This window comes from Montipora foliosa, chromosome 9 (assembly GCF_036669935.1).
Source record: "Montipora foliosa isolate CH-2021 chromosome 9, ASM3666993v2, whole genome shotgun sequence".
NCBI lineage: Eukaryota > Metazoa > Cnidaria > Anthozoa > Scleractinia > Acroporidae > Montipora > Montipora foliosa.
In genome coordinates this window covers 6341653-6364152 of record NC_090877.1, presented here as the reverse complement: position 1 = coordinate 6364152, position 22500 = coordinate 6341653, and the positions used below count along the sequence as shown (strand labels likewise).

The window sequence follows — 22500 nt, the reverse complement described above, 5'->3', positions numbered from 1 at the left end:
TCTCTACTTAACACACTACATTCAGAAAATGAATATATTGTTGTACCTGAACTTATCACGAGGATGCCTAAAGCCAGATCCACTGTTTGATTTTCCATACGATAATTTATACTTTGTCGCTACGATGTAAAGGTCGCCTTTAACTTGCTCGCCTACTCTGTTGTCACTTAGTCCTTTTTTCTTTCTTCCTTTCTTTCGATTTCAGCTTCCTTATGTCTCAGCAATTTGTGTAGGAGTAGTACTATGGGGGAATATAGGCCGGTTTTGAGGGAGCGTTCTGATTGGTCGAGAGCGATTTTTAATGAGATGCATCGGCTTCTGATTGGTGGATATTTTTAGGTCCGCCATTATCACGTGCACACGTGAACAGGATTGGTTGAGACGGTGGGGTCAAAGTCCAATTGACGTCATAATTGGGGGACATCATCGAAAGTATGTTTGGAATGTGGAGCGAGATCCGGGGGGAACATCAAGACAAACTAGTGTGTTTTGTTTTTCTCGAATCATCAACGGTTTAATTAAACAAAACTTATTTTACAAACGGGAACGTATGAGGAGACCTGGTGTCTAACCTCGTCCCTAAACCATGGTGTAGGAATCCATACCTACTAACCTACTAAAAAGTTTAACATAGCAAGACAACATAAAATCATGAGGGATGTATCGTCCATGGCGTGCGTTTGAGCTAAAGGATGAAGATACATAAATCGAACAAACGTGACATAAAAGCGATCACAAAAACGAGCCCAGCAGGAAGGACGACGACGAACGGGTTTGAATACATCAGCGGTGTTTGTTAACTGCCGAATAAGTTTCTTCTTACTCGGTCCATTTCTGGGGTCTGGGGGAAGCATCTTTTCGCTACTACGATCAGACTGGTCCGACAGTGAGGACATCGCCATTCCTTTCGCTGGTTCTGGTTCATGTAACCATACTGCGTGGCCAGGAACGCGTAGAGACACCGGTCGTGCATGCGTTGCTTGCAGCAAAACATCTTCATCGGGTGGGACCGGTACCGGAGTTTGCGCAGGGTACCCAGGTGGCGGCAAATGGTGGTGAAGGAGAGGTGCTCGAGCTTGTGGGGCTCCGTCAGATGGTATTCGAAGCAGATGACGCATTTGTTGTCCTCTTCGAACTGTTTCTGGATGGCTGCTGCTTCTCGTTCTCGTTGCTCGGCTTTCTTCCGCTCGAGCTCGATTTTCTTCCGTAGGAGTTCCTCCCGGTGTTCCAGATAAAACGCATGGAGTCGAGCGAGTCGTTCTCTGGCCCTTCTGGCTTGCGAGCGCGTGACTGGTGGCATATTGTTGAAGCATCACAAACAGAATGAAGGTGTTTAGGATCGCACGCTCTTATAAGAGCCCCTGATAGGTCATGTGATAGGTCAGGTGACTTAGAGAGGGGGGGTGGGGGGGTACCCCTCCAGGAAAGGTCTCTTCTTGAAAACGAGGTCCAAAGAGGTCTATAAGAACCGAGGCGTTGGAAGGATCGTCATTCTTGTTCTTTGAAAAGTCTATGGGAGGTTGTTTATCCATCGCAGAAGTAACGAGAGATATGCGACGAGCACGGAGGCAAGAAAGAAATGGTCGATTGATGGTCAGTGTGATGAATGTGGTCATCGGTCGGGGTCACGGAAGCAACGACAACAACAACAACAACAACGCTGTTCCTACAATGGGTTTTACGGGTCCCATATTCAACATCTCGACTCGGCAGAAAGACAAAGACAAGGAGGTGGACGACGTAGAAATGAAGGCAGCTATGCGTTGGGCGGGGAAGGCCAAACCTGCAGGACAATTCCTCGATGCCGATGATACCACCGAGTTCCCCTGTGTCATCTGTGGCGAGGAGGACTTTGGTTTAAAATGTGATAATGATGTGACAGCGTTTATGGAGAAGGTGAATAAGAAATTGCCTGGAGGCATCCAAGGCACCAAGATCAAGACAGACCTTTTGGTGGAGATGGGATGCTGCCACCAAACTTTGCACGTGGGTTGCTTACTCACATGGTGGTTGACCCGAAGTCATTGGACCTGTCCGCATTGTCGGGAGGTCTATCTGCATGGCAACGAGAACCAGAATTACCCGCGGTACGATGAGCGGCAGGACATCATCGTCCAACAAGTGTATGATGCCGTGACCCGGACCATCTGGAATCTCAACACAGATCCCACGGACGATGAGGACGACGAGTTTGACGACGACGACAGGTTTGAGTTTGCCGATCTGTCGGACGATGATTTAACCACACTAGAGGGACTGTTGGGACGTTGACATTTTGTTTGTTTTTTAGTGAGGTGGAACATTTGATGGAGAGGGAGATCGCTCATCAGAGTGAACGTTTTCTTCGTTGGTGGGATTATCGTTTTCCTCACCGTCAAGTCACGGAATGGTTGCGTGCCAGAAAAGAGACACAATTGTATTATTATCGAAAGTACCTTGGTGATCGTTCGTTTACTCGTGTAAGTTAAGTTAAGTTAAGAGGACACCGTTGTGAATTAAAAACATGTTTTATTTTCATTGTCGGTTACATTTGTGTTCTTTAAGAAAATAGTTCAACTTGGGTGGAGGGAACGTCTTCCAATGGGCAGGGCGTAACGGGGTCCTGGGTGTCTGACTGGCTAGCATTCTTTGCGTGCGTTCGTGATTGATGTAACGCGTGTCGTAAGACAAGAGTCGCTGAGACCGCATCCATTGAACGAAATGGTAGCATTCGACTTGAGGGCAATGCAATTGTAAGGGATGCTGATGTCGCCCGCACGACCCGACGGAGAGACGGGGTAGATCGTCGAATTTGGGACATCCCCATCGTTCCAAGTCTAGATGAGGAATCTGCCAGGTATCCAACCATTGACCTTCCATGCCTCCTTTGTGAGCCACGAGGGTCCGTTGTGGGGTCTTGAATTGTTGGTAGAGACGCCGGACATCGACCAGGAGTTCACTGGCTACATGATAGTCTTGTCCGGGATAGTAGGGAAGACCATGGACGTACTTGGAAACGTAATGAGCGGTGCGTTGATCTTTGGCAGAGAGATGGGGCCATTCCACACAAGGTTTGTAGTGGATGGATCCATAATGAGTCCCAGTATGGTCGCAGTATCCCAGTTCTCTAGGTAAGATTTGTCGCCCACTACAAAAATATTCCAAATCCAGGACGAAGCACACGTCATCAAAGGGGTGTGTCGTCTTCGTCGTCTTCGGAGGAGGATTCGGCGGAGGACCAGTAATCTTTGGTGCGCCATCCTCGTTTGGACCACCAATGGTTGCGCACGTCTGGGTCGGGGTCGTCAGCATCGTCGAAGATGTATTTGCACTCTGAGCACACATTAGCATCCGGTTTCCAGGTCTTTAAGGCTGACAAAGGGAGTCGGTTCTTTTCGTACTGACAACACTTGCACAAGTAACGATCCAGGAGAGCGTCTATACGTTTGAGAAGTCGTAAGGTGATGGGATCGTCGTTGTCTTCTGTTTGCGTGGCTGCTGCCTGAGACATGCTGTGACAAATGGAGAGAGCAGAAAGGAGCTTCGATGTTTTATGAGAGTGTCCACGTGGGAGACACGTGCTACGGGTTATAAAGGACGGTGTCGTGCGAGCCCGGATCCCATTTGATCATCATGAGTACGTCGTGGCAATACGGAGGTGTGTCTCCTGCTAGGTATCCTGGCTTGGGTAAGAAACAACCGACCAAACGAGGTAAGAAGAAAGACGATGTCGTTCGTGAAGCGGCTCAACCGCCTGCCAAAATTTACAAGGAAGCGCGTGAGAAAGCGGCCACGAAACGAAAAGAGGAGATCAAGAAGAAGGACGAGGAACTGAACCAAGCGGCTCGTGAGTTGGATGCTTTGCTGGCCTCTGTGCCGCCCGAGTTGCCTTCGTACGAACAGGTGATGGCCACGATGCCTCTCGAACAGAATGCAGATCCACCGTTCGAGGTGAAGTTGACCGAAGGTAGGGTGCACCATGACGTGCCTTTTGATCCTGTCCTACACGCTCCTGAACCACCACCACCACCGGTGGTGTCGCCCTCGTCGTCGTCCCGATCCTCGCCGCCGCCTCCATTGACCGGAGCGAAGGACGTATTGTGCCCATTTCATGCCACCCCGTTAACAGGTGGCTTGACCAAGAATGGCGCTCCGTACCTGTACTGCCGAGATTACGATGGAGTGTGTCCTTTGTTCGTGATGGGTGCCGATCGAATCCAGACCTGGATCGATGCCATCGAGGCGCAGCTGCATGAGGATGTCCGACGAGGACCCTGGCATTGCTACCATCAGGAGAAGGCGCGTTTGTCGCGGACGGTGAAACCAGACTCGCCCAACAAGGATCGTTTCTTTTTGGCTTGTCGGCAAGAGGAATCGTGTAAGTTTTTTCAGTGGGTAGATCTGGCCTGGGGCAAGACGATTCTCAAGAGGCGTGCCGAGGGCTACGATCACGAGACGGTCCAACGGATCTCTCGGGAAGAACAGGAGAAGTGGCAGAAGCACCGTGAAGAGCAAGAGAGGAAGCTCATTTTCGGACCGTTGCCGGATCATGCGTACCTCAAGAAGAGGATGGAGAAACGGGAAGAAGAATGGTGCCGACGATTGGAACGGATCCGTCCCATCACACCAGGATTGCTGAAATCTTGTTTTTTTGATTTGAATTTTGATCAGATTCGTATCGATTCCGGAGTGTATAAAAGTCAGCAAATGTGAAATGTTTTGAATAAAAGTACATGTGATGATGATGATGTCGTGTGCTCAATTGGGGCGTCGGGTGGTGAGGGTGGGACTCGAACAAATCGTACGTCTGCCTTATCGCGAGTACGGACGACGTCTCCGTTGGTCGATCTTGACCTGGATATGTCGAGAATTGATGACCTGTCTCGAAGGAGACGATCAATGGGACGGGTTGCCCACCCAAGAACCCGTGGATGCCATAGCCACGTTCGCCGCTTTGAAACGCAAGGCCGACTATAAATGGCCTCATTTTGTCGTGTATCTGACCTGGTTGACGCGAACTCTAGGACCCGAGAGAGCGTACGCTACGTGGCAGACGTTGGAACAACGGTACTTGAAAGACCTGCCTAGTCTCTTGGAGTTGACCGTCCGACTCCTTCTCACCAAGACATGCCGAAGCGGAAGAACCGCCGCCGTGCTTCCGGCGTCACCGCCTACACGGATCCCGGCACGCCCGGCGCTTTAGGCGGTGTGGCCCGCTATGCCAAGGCCCAAGGGTTGTCCTTGAAAGAAGCCCGAGACGAATTGCAAGGGGAATTGGCCTACACGTTACATCGTCCGGTCCGTCGACGTTTTCAGACGTCTCCCGTGTTGGTGTTCCACAAAGACGATCAATGGCAAGCCGATCTGGTGGAGATGCAACCTCTCAAGAAATGGAATGGAGGAAATCGATACCTCTTGACGGTCATCGACGTGTTGTCCAAATATGCCTGGGCCGTTCCCGTCAAGAACAAGACCGGGTTGTCCGTGACAGAAGCGTTTGAGAAGATTTTGCGTCAGAGTGGACGGAAACCGTTGCGTTTACAGACGGATGCCGGAAAAGAATTTTACAATGCTCCGTTCAGAAACATGTTGGAAAAAGAAGGCATTCACCATTTTTCGACGCACGGGGATGCCAAAGCCTCCATCATCGAACGTTTTAATCGTACGTTAAAGCAACGCATGTATCGTTATTTCACGGCGCGTAATACGCGAGTGTATGTCAAGGTGTTACCTCAACTCCTCGACGGGTACAATGGGAGTCGACATCGGAGTATCGGCATGGCGCCACGCGACGTGACGGAGAAGAACGAAGGCGCGGTGTGGTCCACGTTGTACGGCAAACGCCTGAAACGGCGTCCTCGTCCCAAACTCAAAGTGGGCGATCGCGTTCGACTCAGTAAGAAACATCGTCCGTTCAAGAAAGGGTATCTGCCGGGCTGGACCGAAGAAGTGTTTGTCGTACAACGCGTGGTACCCGGACCCGTGGTCACGTATAAACTGAAAGAATGGGATGGAACACCTCTCGAAGGTAGTTTCTACGAAGAAGATGTCCAGAAAGTCACCGTACCCGACGAAGCTTTGTTCCGCGTGGAAAAGATCTTGCAACGACGCAAACGACTCGTGAAAGTGCGTTGGTTAGGTTGGCCTGAGAAATACGATAGTTGGATTCCTCGTTCTGCGTTGCGACATGTATAAAAAGATACAAAAGATATAATAAAGATACCATACACGATGTCTCGTTATGTGACGTTGTCGAGTCATGTTCAAAAATCCGAATTCCCCGATAATGGTCCTTCCGAGTTCAAAGTCCGTTTACCTAGCGATCGTGCTTGGCAGCAGGACACGGATCGTTGGGAAGTGGGATTGAGTGGCGTCTCTGTGCCTGACATTCCGCCACCACCGCCACCACCGCCTTCGTTCCCCGAAAAGATCCTGGTTCACGAGTCGTACCGTGGTGCGGGTCATCCAGAGACATGGGGTAAGGAAGGATACGTGTGTACGTTCCACTATACCACCTGGAAAAAGAATGCCAAGGGGGAGATGGTCAAAAATCAAGATCAACGAAGGGTCATCTGGTTATCGGAGCTGACTCCTTCCGAGACGGGTGTGGAATTTGTCAAACAGATCATAGATCTGATGAATCAGAAGATCCATCAAAATTTGAGTGCCGGAGAACATCTTTACTTTGAAGTCACGGATGCGTCTCAGTCCCCTCCAAAGACGACGCGATACAATACCATGGCCAAGTTTGTATGGAAAGGAGACGAATTGCTTTTGGATAATACGCTTGTGTTTCATAGCAAAACACCAATATTCAAGTATTTTGGATGGGTCTTCGAACTGGCTTTACACATGGGATGGTTGACCAGGAAGACGACGGCCCCGGACCAGGCCCATGCAACTTGGCAGCCAGGTTACTTCGAGAAAGGACCCAATCTCCTCATGGAAGCCATTGACGAGACCGCTCCAGTACCGGATTACACCAAAGAAACATTTACCGATGGATCCGTCTTTGTAGGGTACCCTAATCGTTTTACCAAGGAGAGCGGACCGACGACCTTGGTTACCGAAGGTGTGGGATGGAGTGTGTTCTATAACAATGCTTATTTCATGGTGATGGCCAAAGCTTTCAACTGGCGATTCGTTCGTCTGAACGAGGCCTTTAACAGATTGAAACCCACTCCCTTGGCAAAGCAACCGATCGAACGTCCCCTCTTCGTCTACGTCAATTTAGTGGAAAGTCAATGGTTGGAGGAGTCGTACGACCAACTGTTGCGTACCGTTCCCTATAAAAGTGGAGGTGTCTGGTGGGAACCGCAACAGGTACACTACCATCGCCTACGAGGATCTGAGATCGAGACGATCCACGTCCGTATCAAGGAAATCGACGGTCGTCCCGTGGCTTTTCCTAAGAATACAACAAGCACGCTCTGTCTTCATTTTCGTCGTCGTCGTCATGAATCGCATCGTCGTTCTCAGCGATCCTTCGAAAGAGTTTCCGGATAATCGGACCAGTACGTTCAAGTCGCGACTCCCTCAAGGGATCCAATTTGAAGGGGACTGGGAGGTCGGATTGACGTCCGTTTCCCTACCCGATAGCGGCATGGATCTCAAGGGTTTTTGTAAAGAGTCCAATATTGTCATGGTGAAACTTAGGTATCAACTGTTGAATGAATCGACAAACACTCGCAAGACACGTACGGAAGATGTGTGGTGCGATAACATCGTCGCGAATGCTCCATTCATCGTGGATGGGGTCGGATTCATGAAAGGCGTGATCCAAGAGATCGATCGGGAGATCACTGGGACTCTACAAGGCGTGGCGAATGGCGTGGTGGAGGACACACATCGACCAACTTTTCGTTGGGAAGGAGAGACGGTCATCTTGGAAAAAAAGGACATTGGGGTGTTGGGAAGTCATCCTAGTTCCGGTAATAAAGTGGAACTAAGAATCATCAAGGACTTGGCATTTCGCATGGGATGGTTGAAAGTCAACAACCAGGGGACCCACTCTTTGGGTCCCAATCTTCGATACAGTCTCTATGACTCAAAGACTAAGAAATCAAAGCGGGTGGCCAGTACGGAATTGCTCTCGGATCGCTTATGGTTTGCCGACTCGTCCTGGTTCGTCCTGAGCTTCACGGTAGAGTGGCACTTTACCAATTTGAACAAGGCATTCCAGAATGCTCTAAGTCATACCTCCCGAAGCTTATTGATCTACTCAGACGTAGTGAGCAGTAACGTCATGGGAGATGCCGAACATCCTCTGATACGAGAAGTCCACTATCAACGACAAGGTGGAGGTAGCATCTATTTCGAACCCACCCACATTCAATGGATGCCCATGCGTCGTCGTTACTTGGACGTCATCGAAGTCAGTGTGGCCGAGAACGATGGACGTCTGGCTGACCTGGGAAAAGGTGATAGGACCATCGTCACCTTTCAGTTCCGGAGACGACAAAACGTATAAAACAAAGACGTCCTGCATCCTCGTCAAACAAAGACGTCCTCATCATGCGTGGGGGTAGTTTGACACGGTATTATCCTCCGTACCTTCGCGGATCAGGGGCCACCGAAGAGTTGATCAAGATTGCTTCGCCCGTTTTGATGAACGCCATGCAAACGGGGCTTCAAGCCGCAGCGAGTGGTCGTTCCTTCAACGATGTCGGAGGTGTGGTGGGACACTCGTTGAAACGCGGTTTGAAACGAAAAGCGGGCGCTTTGGTCAAAGTCGGTCTCAAAGCCGGGGGACGACATGCCTATAAAAAAGCCAAACGAAGTGTGGCATCCATCTTTAGACGATAATGATTCACCGACCGATGGTCGTCCATTCACGGTTGCGTCGACAACGCGCCTACCGTCGACGTCAGTCTGCCCCTACTATAAAAGGCAGGAACCCCGTTCAGTACGGTGGTTGGTTGATCCCGCACCTACCGAGAGCATCACGACGACGACGATCTCGACGTAACAGAAGAAGAAGAAGAACACGATGAGTGTGGAACTGTTTACCATGCCGTCGACGGACATCACGGTCGATTCGTACCGGATGATCCCGTATAGTGCCGCCATGACGGGCATCGTGCCCATCACCTTTACCGTTCCCGGTTTGGACGAATTTGTGGATTTGGGACGTAGTTTTTTCGAAATCGAACTGAAACTGAATTCGGCGGCGACCAATGGCATTGTGGCCGATACCAATGCCTCCTCGGATGCCGACGACACCAAGTTTATGTACGTCACCAACAATCTGGCCCACGGTCTCTTCAAGCAGATCAATCTACGGTTGGGTGGTGTCTTGATGAGCGAACAGACGGATACGTACATGTACAAGGCTTTCATCGAGACCCTCTTGAATTACAGTCGAGACGAAGGCGATACGTTGTTGGCCCCTCAAGGTTGGGTGAATTACCTGAACGTGGAAGAACAGCTGGCGGCCTCGGGAGCCAATGACGACATTTCCACCACAGCCGGATGGGCACACAACAGTACGAACGCTTTGAAGACAGCCACCAAACTGTTTTACAGCAATAATAAAGCCACCATGATCATGTATCCTCATCTGGCTGCCATGCGAACAGGACGTTTGTTAGTCCCTCGCGTAGAAATGGTGATGGAACTCTTTTGCAACACCCCGGACTTTTTCCTGTTTGGGACCAAGACCAGCGGTACAGGAGTCAAAAAATACGTCACCTTGGGTGCAGGGGATATCAAAGTCACTTTTCATTTGTGTCGCGTCAACCTGAACGTCAGTGTGGGTAACGAACTGATGGCCAAGATCGATGTGAAAGGTCAAATGGCGAATTACCCTATGGTCAAAAGTCAAATCCGAACCTTCTCGTTCGATGGCAAGACCACCTTGTGGACCGAAGACCAAATATTTACCGGCCGTCTTCCCGACCGCTTGGTCATCGGACTGCTGGATAGCAAAGCATTCAATGGGGATTTGGAGTATTACCCGTACGCCTTCCAAGATTTTGGAGTGAAGAGTATCCGTCAACTGGTGGGCGGAGAAGAATATCCCTATCCGACCTTGGAATTGAATGGCACCAATACGCGGAAAGACTGGTTGGGCTATCAACGTCTCTTGGAAACCAGTGGTTCCCTAGCGAATCATCGTCCTCACATGATCCAGCCAGGAGACTGGGGCTATGGCAAGAATTGCACGTTGTTCATGTTTAACAATGTACCTAGCGGTAATGCCGATTCACCGTATCATCGAAATCCCAAACAAAAAGGCAAACTGCGTCTGGAAATCCGATTTAATACCGCGCCCGACAAGAACATCACCATTTTGGTATTTGGCGAATTCGAAGACAACTTCCAAGCCGGTACCAACGGAAACGTCTTGTATCAAAAGTACGAGTGAGCAGAAATGGAATTTGTGCCCTTGAGTGACGTGACCTTACGCGCCTTGGCCTTGGACGATCCGATCCTGAAACGCGTCTTTCACGGTGTCCATCCCTCCGATGGGCTTCCGTCACGACCGCCCCGTACGACGCGGGCCGCCTACATTGTGAATACGGATCCACGAGGGGAACCGGGTCAACATTGGTTGGGTCTTTGGACGGAACAGAATCAATGTGAAGTGATGGACAGTTACGGACTCCCCATCACCACCTACCAAGCACCCGACTTGGAACGATGGCTCGAAGACGAATGGGATTCGGTGCAATGGAACGACAGGACCCTTCAAGCTTTGAACAGTACCGCTTGCGGTCATTATGCTTTGATGTTTTTGAAAGAGAGGGTTCGGGGACGTACCATGCACGAGTTTGTGCAAACCTTTTCTCCCCATGATTTTGTAGCCAACGACCGAAGAGTGGGTCGACAAGTACGTCGTCAAATCGTCCAAGAGGTCAATGCGTTACCCTGTCTTCAAGGTTGTACACCGCATGAACCGGTTCTTTTCCATTAAAAAATTTTTTGGTTGTCATCCCGTGTCTTTGTCTTGAGTATAAATAAGGGAGAACGGAAAGGGAAAAAACAGAGATTATGTCGTCGCAGTATTTGATCTTGTCGAGCAATGTTCAGCCAGGGGAGTTTCCCAATAATGAGGCAGACGACTTTCGTCTTCGTCTCCCCAAGAAGAAAAACACGATCCTGGATGTCGAATGGGAAGTGGGATTGTCAGGTGTGATGTTTCCTGATCCACCGGTTCGACCCGTACCCATACCGGGACATTCCGAGAGTTTATTGATTCATCCGGAATACGCGTACAATATGTACAAAAAAACACATCCAGACACGTGGGCTCGAGAAGGATACCTGTGCACCTTTTACTACACAGCGTACTTGAACGGTAAAGCGAGGAATGTGAGGGACGTGGTCTCCTTGACGGATATCACTCCTTCGAAGACGGGGGTCGAATTTGTGAAGAAAATCCTGGATGCGATGGAACAAAAGATTGGTCTTCGGACAGGAGAGGTTCTCGAGATCACGGACAGTGAAGGGAAGAAGAAGAAGACGGTGGCCACTTTTCGTTGGGATGGAGACGATCTCATATTGGACAATAGCAAGGTGTACCTCAGTGGCGCCATGTACAAGTATTTTGGATGGGTCTTTGAACTGGCTTTGAACATGGGTTGGTTGAAAACAGTGAAGGGTTTTTATGCAAGCGTGCCTGAGAGGTACAAGAAGGGTCCCAACCTACTTCTAGAAGCAATCGATCCGGCAAAGCCCTGGGTCGATTATACACAAGAGAGGTACAACGAATTAACGGCAACGGCTGCGTCTAAGTCCTTTGCCCGTAATTCAGTCATGACCGTCTTGGAAGGGTCTGGATGGACGAGCGCGGATCAGGGAGCTATCTTCATGATCATGGCCAAAGCTTATAATTGGCGTTTTGTTCGTCTGAATGAAGCCTTTGAGAACTTCCGACATACACCTGTAGCGCTCCAGTCTGTGGAGAGACCTTTGTTTGTGACGGTCGATCTCATCGAGACGACATGTCTTTATGAAGCCAATGTCTACGACGGACTGCTTCGTACCGTACCGTACAGGAAAGGCAATGAGTGGTGGGAACCTCGACACATACAGTATCACGATCATCGAGGTCAGATCACCGAAACCGTCCATGTCCGTGTGAAAGAAATGGATGGAACGAAACCGGTGTTTGGTTCAGGGGTGACGCGCGTGTGTCTTCATTTTCGGAAGAAAAAAAGAAACGCTATAAATAAAAAAGACCATGTACATATGTGGAGGAAAGAATGATACGACAACCCAGTAGTACGATGATCGTCGGTCCCTCGGGGAGTGGCAAGACGCAATTGACCGAAGCCCTCTTGACGGAAGGCGATGTCTTTGAAGGAGGTCGGACCAAACCGTGTCATTACTGCTATGCCGTATGGCAACCGCGTTTCGAACGGATGAAAGGTCGTGGGATCCGATTTCACGAAGGGATCCCTGACATTTCGGATCTTCGACAATGGTTCGGAAAAAGTCAAGGTGGCATCCTGGTCTTGGACGATCTCATGGACGAAGGAGGGAACGACAAACGCGTGTTGGATCTCTTCACCCGAGAATCGCATCATCGGAACATCACGGTGTTGTATTTGTGTCAAGACTTATTTCCACCCGGCAAGTATGCCAAGACCATCTCCAGGAATGCCCATTATCTCTTTGTGTTCAAGAATCCTAGAGATCAATCGGGATTTCGAGCCTTGACGTTACAAGCCTTTCCCGATCGATGGCGTGACGTCCTTCGTCTCTTCGAGCGGTGTACGCAACGCCCGTACGGGTATATAATGATGGACCTTCATCCCGCTTCAGACGATCGGTACCGACTGTTCAGTTGTGTGACACCGTCAGATGGTCCGACCCAAGTGTGGAAACGTGAATGAGTCGACAAACTCCTTCCACACCTTCCAGTCCCGGATCACCGTTTGACCAGTTTCAATTTGAACGCGACCCTTCCGAATATCAAAAGGAATTGCAAGCGTACCGTCAACAACAACAACGACATAGAGCTAAAGAACGCGCGGCTCGTCGACGTCGAAGACAAGGAGGACGGGCTTTGGCTTTGAGTGAACGTCTCGAGACCGCCCGACACATTCCTCTAGGAACCCGATCGTTTTCTGAACCCAGGATGGCTTCTTCTTCCCCAGCCGGTGTAGGGAGCAGGACACCGCGTACGTCCCCGGCCGGTGTGGGGAACAGTATTCCCAATATGGCTCCCAGAAACAGTCCGGCCGGCGTCGGAACACGAACCCCCAATAGCACGATTCAAGAGTTTTTGGAAACGTTGGATCAAGGTCGTGTGCCGACACCCGAACCCAATGCCTTGTTGGACGACCTGGGTCTTGGTACCGGGGGATTAGAGTCCGATGGATTGTTAGCCCAACGACAACTCATGATGCGTTCTCTCTTGGACGGGAGTATCCCCGTCGCTCAGAGAGCACAGATCCAAAGAGATTACCTGATCTCCGACCAAGATTTACAAGATTTTGCTGCCAGTGGTCCTTCCAACACCGCAGCTCCACGTCCTACCACTGGTGGGAAACGTCCGCGTCGACGCCCTCTTCCAGCAGGTTCTCCTGCAGGTTCCCGTCGTCGAGGTAGCGGTGGCGGCGGCGGAGGCGGCGGAGGCGGTGGCGGCGGCGGAGGCGGCGGAGGCGGCGGAGGCGGTGGAGGCGGCGGTGGCGGTGGCGGAGGTTCTCCTGGTGGCGGAGGTTCTCCTGGAGGGGGCAGTCGCCGTGGAGGCCGACGACGATTGAACCAGGATGGACTTCGTCGTCAAATGGATTTGTTATCTCAAGACGCCCGTCAACGGACGGATGGACGTCGTATCCGGAACATTACCCATACCAACACCGTGACCACGGTCTACGAAGATGGCGGTACGCCCACCGTCCGACGCACCTCCTCCCGACTCAGTAACCCATAAAAGGACATGCGCAACGTATACGATATTCAATCATGCCCAAAACCAGACGACGACGACGGCAACGACGACGACCCCCACAACGTGGACGCGGCCTCTTGTCGATCCTAGGTAAAGCTGTGGCTGCTGGGTACACGTTAGGAAAAGACAAGAGGTATAAAAGGATGGGTGCTAAAGGCGTCACCGGCCACTATGAAGCACCCGAGTATAATTACGGTATGATGAAACGGATTCTCAAACGAAAACCTTGGGCACGAAAAATGGTGATGGATCGAATGATGCGTGGGGATCCGCATCCTTTGAGGGGGCTATGAAACCAAGAAGAAGGAGAAAACCACCCGTCCGACGACGACGACGACGACGACGTCAGCGTGGCGGGGTGCTTCCTTTGATCGTAGCAGGGGCAAGTGCTGCTCTCGGAGGTGTGGCTGCCCTGGCGCGTAAGAATGCTCGGACCCGAGCACGTCACCGTAAACGGTACGATGACATGGTGGCTCGAACACGAGCCGAAGACGCTCGCCGTGGAGACGATTCGGCCATCGTGTACACACACATTCCTGCCTATAAACCGCCTCGTTATAAAGGTCTCATCTTCCTCGAGAAACTCAAACGGAAACTCAGAGGTCGACGATAACTATGAAACGAAGAAAGAGAAAACCCCCCACCCGACGACGACAGCGCGGTGGATTCCTTCCTTTGATTGTTGCAGGCGTGCCACTCGTGAGTGCTGCCATTGGTGCGGGTGTCGGTCTGGCGCAGAAGAATGCTCGAGTCCGAGCACGTTCTCGTAAACGGTACGCGGACATGGTGGCTCGTCACCGCAAACAGTACGATGACATGGTAGCTCGTCACCGTAAACGATACGATGACATGGTGGCTCAAGTACGTGCCGAAGACGCTAGTCATGGAGACGACTCGGCCATCGTGTACACACACATTCCAGCCTATAAACCACCACCTGCCTATAAACCACCACCTGCCTATAAACCGCCGCGTTACAAAGGTACCATCTTCTTCGAGAAACTCGGACGTAAACTCAGAGGCCGACGATAACTATAAAAAGGACAGTCCAACCGATCCCATGGTAACAATGGCACGTCAACGTGGTAGCGGTATTTGGTTAAACGGGAGACGTCAACGCGGACGTGGTTTACCTATATGGGTCCAACGGGGCGGCAACCTGATCATGTTCCCAACGGCTGTTCCTAAACGTCCTAAAGGACGCCGTCGACGACGACGACGAAAACGACCAGGAGTGCTCCGTGTATAAAAAGAAACGCCCCTGGATCGATAGCCCGGAACACACCAACATGTCGTGGAGGATACAACGGCAATGGCCGTTTCTACGGAGCGTCTTGAAAGCAGCCGATCATCAAACCCGTCGGGCACGTCTTCAGGCCGCCAATGCCGATCAAATCAATGCCGTGAGTGAATTGGTCATGAACACGATCCGAGGGAATGTTCCTGTCTCATCCAAGATCGTGGGACGACTTCGACCTTATGAAAAGGTCTTGGGGGACATGTCTCGTCGAAAACATTCTATTAAAAGGAGACGTCAATTGATGATGAATCAGACAGGGGGAGCTCTTTGGGACGGTCTGAACGCCGCTTGTGACGTGGTACGACGAAGCAAAGGACACAGGCTAAACACGGCTTGTGACATACTAAGACCCAGGAAACGATAAAAGCCCGTGGACATCGATCCAAGATCATTTTCGCAATCATGGACGATGGTTGGTGCGATAACACGTGGACGTACGGGCCTCGTTCGTTTTGTGCCCTACAGGATCAGATACGGGGACTTCGACATCGAGTCCGCGAACAATGCGACATTGTCCGTCAATTGACCGATCAATTGCAAGAACGCAATCAGAGTTTGGAGCTTGCCGAACAAAAGATGGGGGTCTTGCAAGAACAAGTCTGCGAATTGAATCGACATTTGGAACGCGAACGCTACGAGAAACAGAACCTCTACTATAAAACCAGGGAGAGACGCGACGATCTCAATACTTCACGATGAGTGAAGTGGAGACCATTCCAGGATTCGAAAACAAAGTCTTGATCGATCCCCAACGACTGCGTCAACTGGAAGACGTGTACAAGGAACGTCTGACCGAAAACATGCCTTTGGCCAAAGCCGCTCGTATCGCCGCCAAACAAGAAGCCGTTCTCATGTCGGATCAGATTCCTCCAGGGATCAAAAATACCTTGGCCAACTCTCTGGCCGACCAAAAGAAACGGTGGACCAAAGCCGTACGACAACCTATTGGGTTCGGACCGGATGCCGATGACGAACGCGATGTCGAAGCCGATGCCTATGCGCAAGGTCCCTTACACTCCATGTTGACGCAATTGGTCAAGAAAAAGAAAAAGAAGGACACGCCCGAGACCACACCCTCGGTAACCCCTAAAGCTAAAAAGCGACTTCGATTCGTGACTCAACCTAAAGCAGCCCCACCTAAAAAGAAGTCAAAGAAGAAAAAGTCGCCCCCCAAGGCACCGGTTCCCTCCGTCGATTGGGGACAACTTCCGTTTCAAGGAGATCCCAGGATGATGGGGAATAGTGTGGCCGACTATGCGGAGACGACCGCTCAATCGATCAAAAAAAAGGTCCGTAAGAAGACATCAGGTCGCCGACGTCCCACCGAAACAGATAAATTACAACGCCCGCCCGGTTGGTTGGATTTCGATAAGAAACTCAAACGACGATTGGATGGCGAGGACTTCTAAGAGACGGCAACGCCCACGACGACGACGTCAGCGAGGTGGCAAGTTTGACGTGCAAAAGGCTCTGGCCAAGACCGGGATCGAGTTTCATTGGCCGGGCTATCAGTACATGGGTCCTGGCACCAAATTGGCCAAACGACTCAAACGAGGGGATCCTGGCATCAATCGTTTGGACAAGATTGCCAAGACCCACGACATGGATTATGCCAAGGCCAGAAACTTACAGGACAAGTGGAAAGCCGACGACAAGATGATTCGGGCTATCAGTAACCTCCCAGGCAAAAAGAAGAAGACGGAGAAAGTGGTCAAGAAAATCATGCAAATGAAACGTAAACTCAAACTTTAATTGGTTAACATTTTTTTCAACGAAATTTACGATTGAATATTCTTGTCCGACGACGGTAAGGACCGTAAATGTCAATAAAAGGTACAAAATAAAAATGTCCCGTCTTCTGATTCTTCTTGATCTGTTTTTCCGGGTGCCATAGGGGTGTTCTCCGATAACGCCAGGCTTCACGAAGGGCATGCGCTGTCGCACAACAAAGTAACTGTCCAAACAGTGCAACCGCTCTCAGGTGACGCCGTGCAGGGGGTAATTGCATCTGCAATGGAAATGAAAATGTCCATCAGTTCCTCTTTTCATACGATAGTGACGAAGACGCCATATCGCTGCACTTCTCCATGACCTCCTCAACCAGTGTTGGGTGGAACAACATATATCAAAAAGAGCCGCATGGATCTGGATCTGGATCTGGAACGAATGATAAACGTGTCTAGATAAGCAGAGGCCAACGTCTCCGCAAAATCACATATCCTCCCACATATTGAAATCGAAATGCCCCATCACCCCCGCGCACCATCCTTCGACGACGCCAATACGGCGGATCCACGTAATAATCATATCGAATCTGGTACTCGTACTCGTCGTCGTCGTATTCGTCGAGTCCAAAGGTAGCCCACGAGATACATGGCATGACGTCCCTGTTGTACAATCCATAAGCCGCAATATACTTGTCGATACGTTGCAAACGTTCCACCATCGTATATTCGCCAAACTCACAGACCCCACAAATACGTGGACAAGAAAGGTTTCTAGTCTTGATCAGCAACTAAAACATAAACAAAGAAAGGCCTGTCAAACGTTCCTCCAGTAACATGATTCGAACGATGGGTGTATAGGGTCGTCTCTCGTGCACATGAAAGTCTCCACTCCACGTACAAAAACATCGGTCGGCACGGACCATCATCTACGAAAAATCCACAGTACATCGAGGCGTTAGTTCCCATAAGACACGCATCTGATAACGATCATCATTCCACACGAGGGTATAAGATCTCTCGACCGCAGACGATTTTTCCCTACGACGTTGGTACGTCCCCTGACAATGTCGTGCATGTTCCTGTGGTGCTATGTTCGTTCGTTGGTCATTGAGCCGGTCAAGACAATACATGCATGTGATGGGTCCATACGAACAACAAGGCGAATCCCAAAACGTAAACCCGTCCCCATTGGCGAACACCGTCATGAACTAGAAATAATTAATAATAATTAATGGCGCCATTGATTTGTTGTCGATTGATTTCGTCTCTGATACTCGTCCAGACTCGAGAATGAACAGCCTCTTCTTTGGAGGAATGGGGTCTACGGCCCGATCCAAATCTAGGCAGACTGCACCAGGTCTAAACAGAAAAATGACATCACACGTGAATAGGAGAATCGACTATCGGCGACGACGACGGCGACGACGAATACGCCCATGAGTACCGACCGCCCTCCATAACTCTGCTATAATGTCCAGTTCTTTTTCCGTCCAACCCCTCTCCAATGAAAAGCGAGTGGTACATCTAAGGATACACCAACCCTAATGAAAAACAAAAAACAGTTCCCCATCATCGACGATTGTATACGGTAACGAGTCCATAAAACGGATCCCAAAAATCCACATCAATCCTCTTCCACAACTCCGCCGTAATGTCCATCTCTTTTTTCGTCCAACCCCGTTGGTAGGAATAACGCGTAAACTGGTTTAGACGACACCACTTCTAATAATAAAGAGAACGAAACGTCATGTTCAATATTTCGTCCCAAAAGAGACCCGTGCCCCTAAGACGAAAGCAATAAGAAGTACAAGATCCGCACGAAGCCAAGGTACAACGTTCTGGAACAAAGTCTGGAAAAATTTCCTGGAACCATGGGAACCATTCCTGACAAAAAGAATCAACGGTCACCGTAATAAGGTTCAAACTCAAGATAAACAGATCGTCGACCACCCGTACGACAACGACGACGTCCGTAGGAGACTTCCAACCCATCACATCGACAACGAGTGAGACACCCGTAACACAGGCAACCAAAGTGGTTGAGGTCCAATCGTTTCAAACAGTGAATGCACGTAGCAGCGGTCGCGTAGCAACGTTGAGGACACCCCCACTTGATCCAAGTCCAAGCCGCACTACGTAGATAACCTCTGGTTCTATGTTCCTCCACCATCATCTATTAACAAAAAGAACCTATCTTAGAACCTCATTCAAATAACGTTGCCTCCATCGAAATTGCTTCATTGTTCTCGGAGGACGTGCCCGTCGCCACATCCAATAACCATTCCTCCATACCCATCTCGACAGCCTCTCATCCCCAAACATATCCTCAAATTGACAAATCACCTACAAAAGAAAAAACGATCTATCTTAGAATCTCCCTCAAATAACAACGCCTCCATCGACGCTGCTCCTCCGTTCTCCGGGGTCGTCTCCGTTGCCACACCCAACGATCCTCTCTCCATACCCATTTCGAGATCCTCGCATCTAATGTTTGCTCCAATCGACAAATCATCTACGAAAGAGAACAAGATCTGTGGGTCCAATTATGTCCCTGACACAAATAACACCAGTCCCCCAAATCATGACGACACGGCGGAAACCCATAACCCACGTCACAGGTACAAATCAAACATCCCGGACGACGGTAAGACGCATAAGACACCCCACAATTACAGTCACAGTCCCATCGTCTACACGTCACTTCCACATAACTGCAACGACATTCCCATTCGACTAAATGATGGTCCGCCTCCGACCTAGTCACCACCATGACCTACAAGAAAACAACGACAATGAGGAGATCGAAACGGCATACACAAAAGTTCTCTCCTGTAGACGGGCCATCGACACCAACGACACACGACCATACCCTCTGGACGACGAGACCGAAACCTGCCCGTACAATACCGATACCCCGGACAACTCATCACGCCCAAAAGACAATACCGACATTTCATGCGTCGGCTTCCCGCAGGATTAACCCCAGGGGCAAACCGTCGGCACGGTCCGCATTCAAAGACGATAGTCGATTCTCCTACGTACGTCGCCGTCATCTAAAAGACATCAAACACAATAAACGAATCAATCAGATCCGCTTCGATTTCCACCCAATACAAATACCCGGTACGTACCGTGCCATGTTGAGCGCAACGTGGTAGACGGAGTAACTCTTCGTGAATGGGTTCCCAACGTTCCCTCCGGTCCTTCTCCTCCTCTCGATCTCGAACCTTCAATACATGATGACGTACTTCAGGAGGCAACAGGTCCCAATACGAAGCCTCGTCTCGGGTCGCCGGAGTCTTCTTGGTAATCCGGCCTTCTTTTCGCCAACGTCCATTCTCTTGCTTGACCCACACCTCTTGCTCATCGATGGGGTCTTGCTCCACCTCCATAGCACGTCTGGCAACTGCCATCTCCATCGCACGTCTCTTGGGTTCGGATGCCATGACTTTTCTGAAACTCCTCACTCGATCGGACTACTTAACAGGAATCGTTCCACCAATCCCCGTGCTCCTAAGGGGTCACATGACTCTCTGGGGGGATACCCCCCCATCCCCCCAGGAGACCTATCTCGCTCCGGATTGGTCCATCCAGGGTACACGTCAAGGTCGTTCAAGGTGACTCTTTCTCTATAAAAGACACACCGTCTTCTTCCAACAAAAAAACATCTCATCATGAATAGTGATAGTGACAGTGACTTGGCTGAAGCACTCGACGAGTTTGAACAAATTGGAGGTGCCGCTCCAGGACGTTTCGTCTTTGAAAGACTCCCTGTGGTCGAACGACGTAGTGTCCGTCTCGGCGTTCGTGAACGCGTCTTTCAACTTCGCCCTCGACAGATAGGAGCGTTCATCCCCCGACAACGTCTGACGGATGCCCTCGTACAAGGTCTTCGTACCGCTCTAGATGACTTAATCAACGATCAAGACATTCCCGATGGCGATCGCATTTACATCGCTCTATCCTCCAACCGTATTACCAATGCTTACAACGGTTGGGGACTGCGGGCCGGAGAATGGCGCGCTCAAGGTCCGCGCGTGGATGCTTTACTCGGGAATCTTTCCCACATGCTCAACTCGAACGAACAATTCGAAATGGACGATTCCTTCACCCTCTCCTTCGTTCACGTACGTGGGGCTCCCACCGGTTCCGGTTACAAAAGAAAACATTTACCAGGGCATCAAGCGTCGACGCGACTCAGAGAATTCAAGCGCTGTGTCTTACGTGTTCCACAGGATGACCAGAATCTATGCTGTCCACGCGCCATCGCTCTGGCTCGAGGGGTCCATCAACATCGAGACGATCCCCCACGTCGACGACAATGGACCCGCTGGAACCATCGTCGCATGACACGAGCGGCTCAAGAACTTCTAGAGGAAGTCGGTCTTCCTCCTCAACCCTGCGGTCCCGAACAACTTCAACAACTCGTCACCGCTCCCAGTCTTCAAGACTACACCCTCGTGGTCGTAGATGCCAACCGCGCTTATGCTTGTTTTGCTTACGGTCGTGGGGACACGTTGTTAGGACTCTTACACGAAGACGGTCATTACGATGCCTTGTCTTCCTTACCTGGTTTCTTCGGCCAAGATTATTTTTGCAGCCAGTGTTTCCAAGCCTACCATCATTTGGGTCAGCATGCCTGCCGTAACAATCGAACCCATCATTGCGGCGCCTGCTTGCAAAACGGATGTCCTGATTATACTGAGGCCTACCGACAGTACCGCTCGGCTCAGACCCCCTGTATTCTCTGTGGACGTTCTTTCTACGGAGACACGTGTCTCCAAACCCATCGGACCAAGACCCAGACCGGTCAACCCGTGGATGCTGAACATCCTTCCGTCTGTGCCACCCGTCGTCAGTGTAAAGAATGTCACCACACGTTACGTGGTCTCAAAGAGATCCGAACTCATCGTTGCGGGTATCGGAAATGTTCGTGCTGCAAGAATGACGTCGACGTTCATGCCCATCGATGTTTCTTACAAGTCGAAAAGACTCCCGCCGAAGAACGACGTTTGACACGGCAGCGACTCTCCTTCCAAAGGATCCTGAACCAAGGACTGGCGCCTCTCTTAGAAAACGACGCCGCTGGCTTGCACGCTTTCCTGGCGGGCGATAACGACGACGACGACGAGGAGGACGATGAGGAACCACCCTTGCACGTTTTCTTTGACATTGAGAGTATGCAAGTCGAGGGACGTCACGTGCCCAATCTCGTAGTGGCCGAAATAGAAGACGACGATCGTCCCGTCTCGTTCCGAGATCCTCACGACTGTCTCTTTCACTTTCTGGAATGGTTAGAAACCCTCACCGAAAACGGAACGCGACCCCTGACGGTCATCGCTCATAATTTCAAAGGGTATGACAGTTATCCCATCATCGATGAACTCCACCGGCAAAAGAGAGACCTGGAACAAATCCGAAACGGTGGGAAAGTCCTCCAACTCACCTACCCACACGAACAAACGACCATACGCTTCATCGATTCGCTCTCCTTCTTCCAGATGCCGCTGAGCGATTTCCCCAAGACGTTCGGGCTCACCGAGCTCAAGAAAGGATACTTTCCACATCTGTTCAATACCCCCGAACATCAGACG

The 22500-nt window shown here is 50.5% G+C and overlaps 4 protein-coding genes across 10 annotated transcripts in view; all 4 read left to right on the top strand.

Annotated features, from left to right (window-relative positions):
- Positions 1-22500, top strand: part of LOC137970286 (globin C, coelomic-like) — a 115480-nt gene that overhangs the window by 45480 nt on the left and 47500 nt on the right. The window lies entirely within an intron of this gene.
- LOC137971400 (uncharacterized protein F54H12.2-like) lies at positions 8969-10345 on the top strand. The gene has a single exon (XM_068818235.1). The coding sequence runs from the start codon at positions 8969-8971 to the stop codon at positions 10343-10345; it is 1377 nt and encodes a 458-aa protein (XP_068674336.1).
- LOC137971399 (uncharacterized) lies at positions 12186-12818 on the top strand. Its single transcript, XM_068818234.1, has one exon. The coding sequence runs from the start codon at positions 12186-12188 to the stop codon at positions 12816-12818; it is 633 nt and encodes a 210-aa protein (XP_068674335.1).
- LOC137971398 (uncharacterized) overlaps positions 20581-22500 on the top strand; it is a 4182-nt gene continuing 2262 nt past the window's right edge. Inside the window, exon 1 of the mRNA XM_068818233.1 lies at positions 20581-22500. This exon is cut by the window's right edge and continues 2262 nt beyond it. Within this exon, the coding sequence (XP_068674334.1) occupies positions 20581-22500 (1920 nt within the window).

Excerpts from the sequence above, each read along its gene's own strand:
- LOC137971399 (XM_068818234.1), top strand. The coding sequence starts at position 12,186 with ATGATACGACAACCCAGTAGTACGATGATCGTCGGTCCCTCGGGGAGT.
- LOC137971400 (XM_068818235.1), top strand. The coding sequence starts at position 8,969 with ATGAGTGTGGAACTGTTTACCATGCCGTCGACGGACATCACGGTCGAT.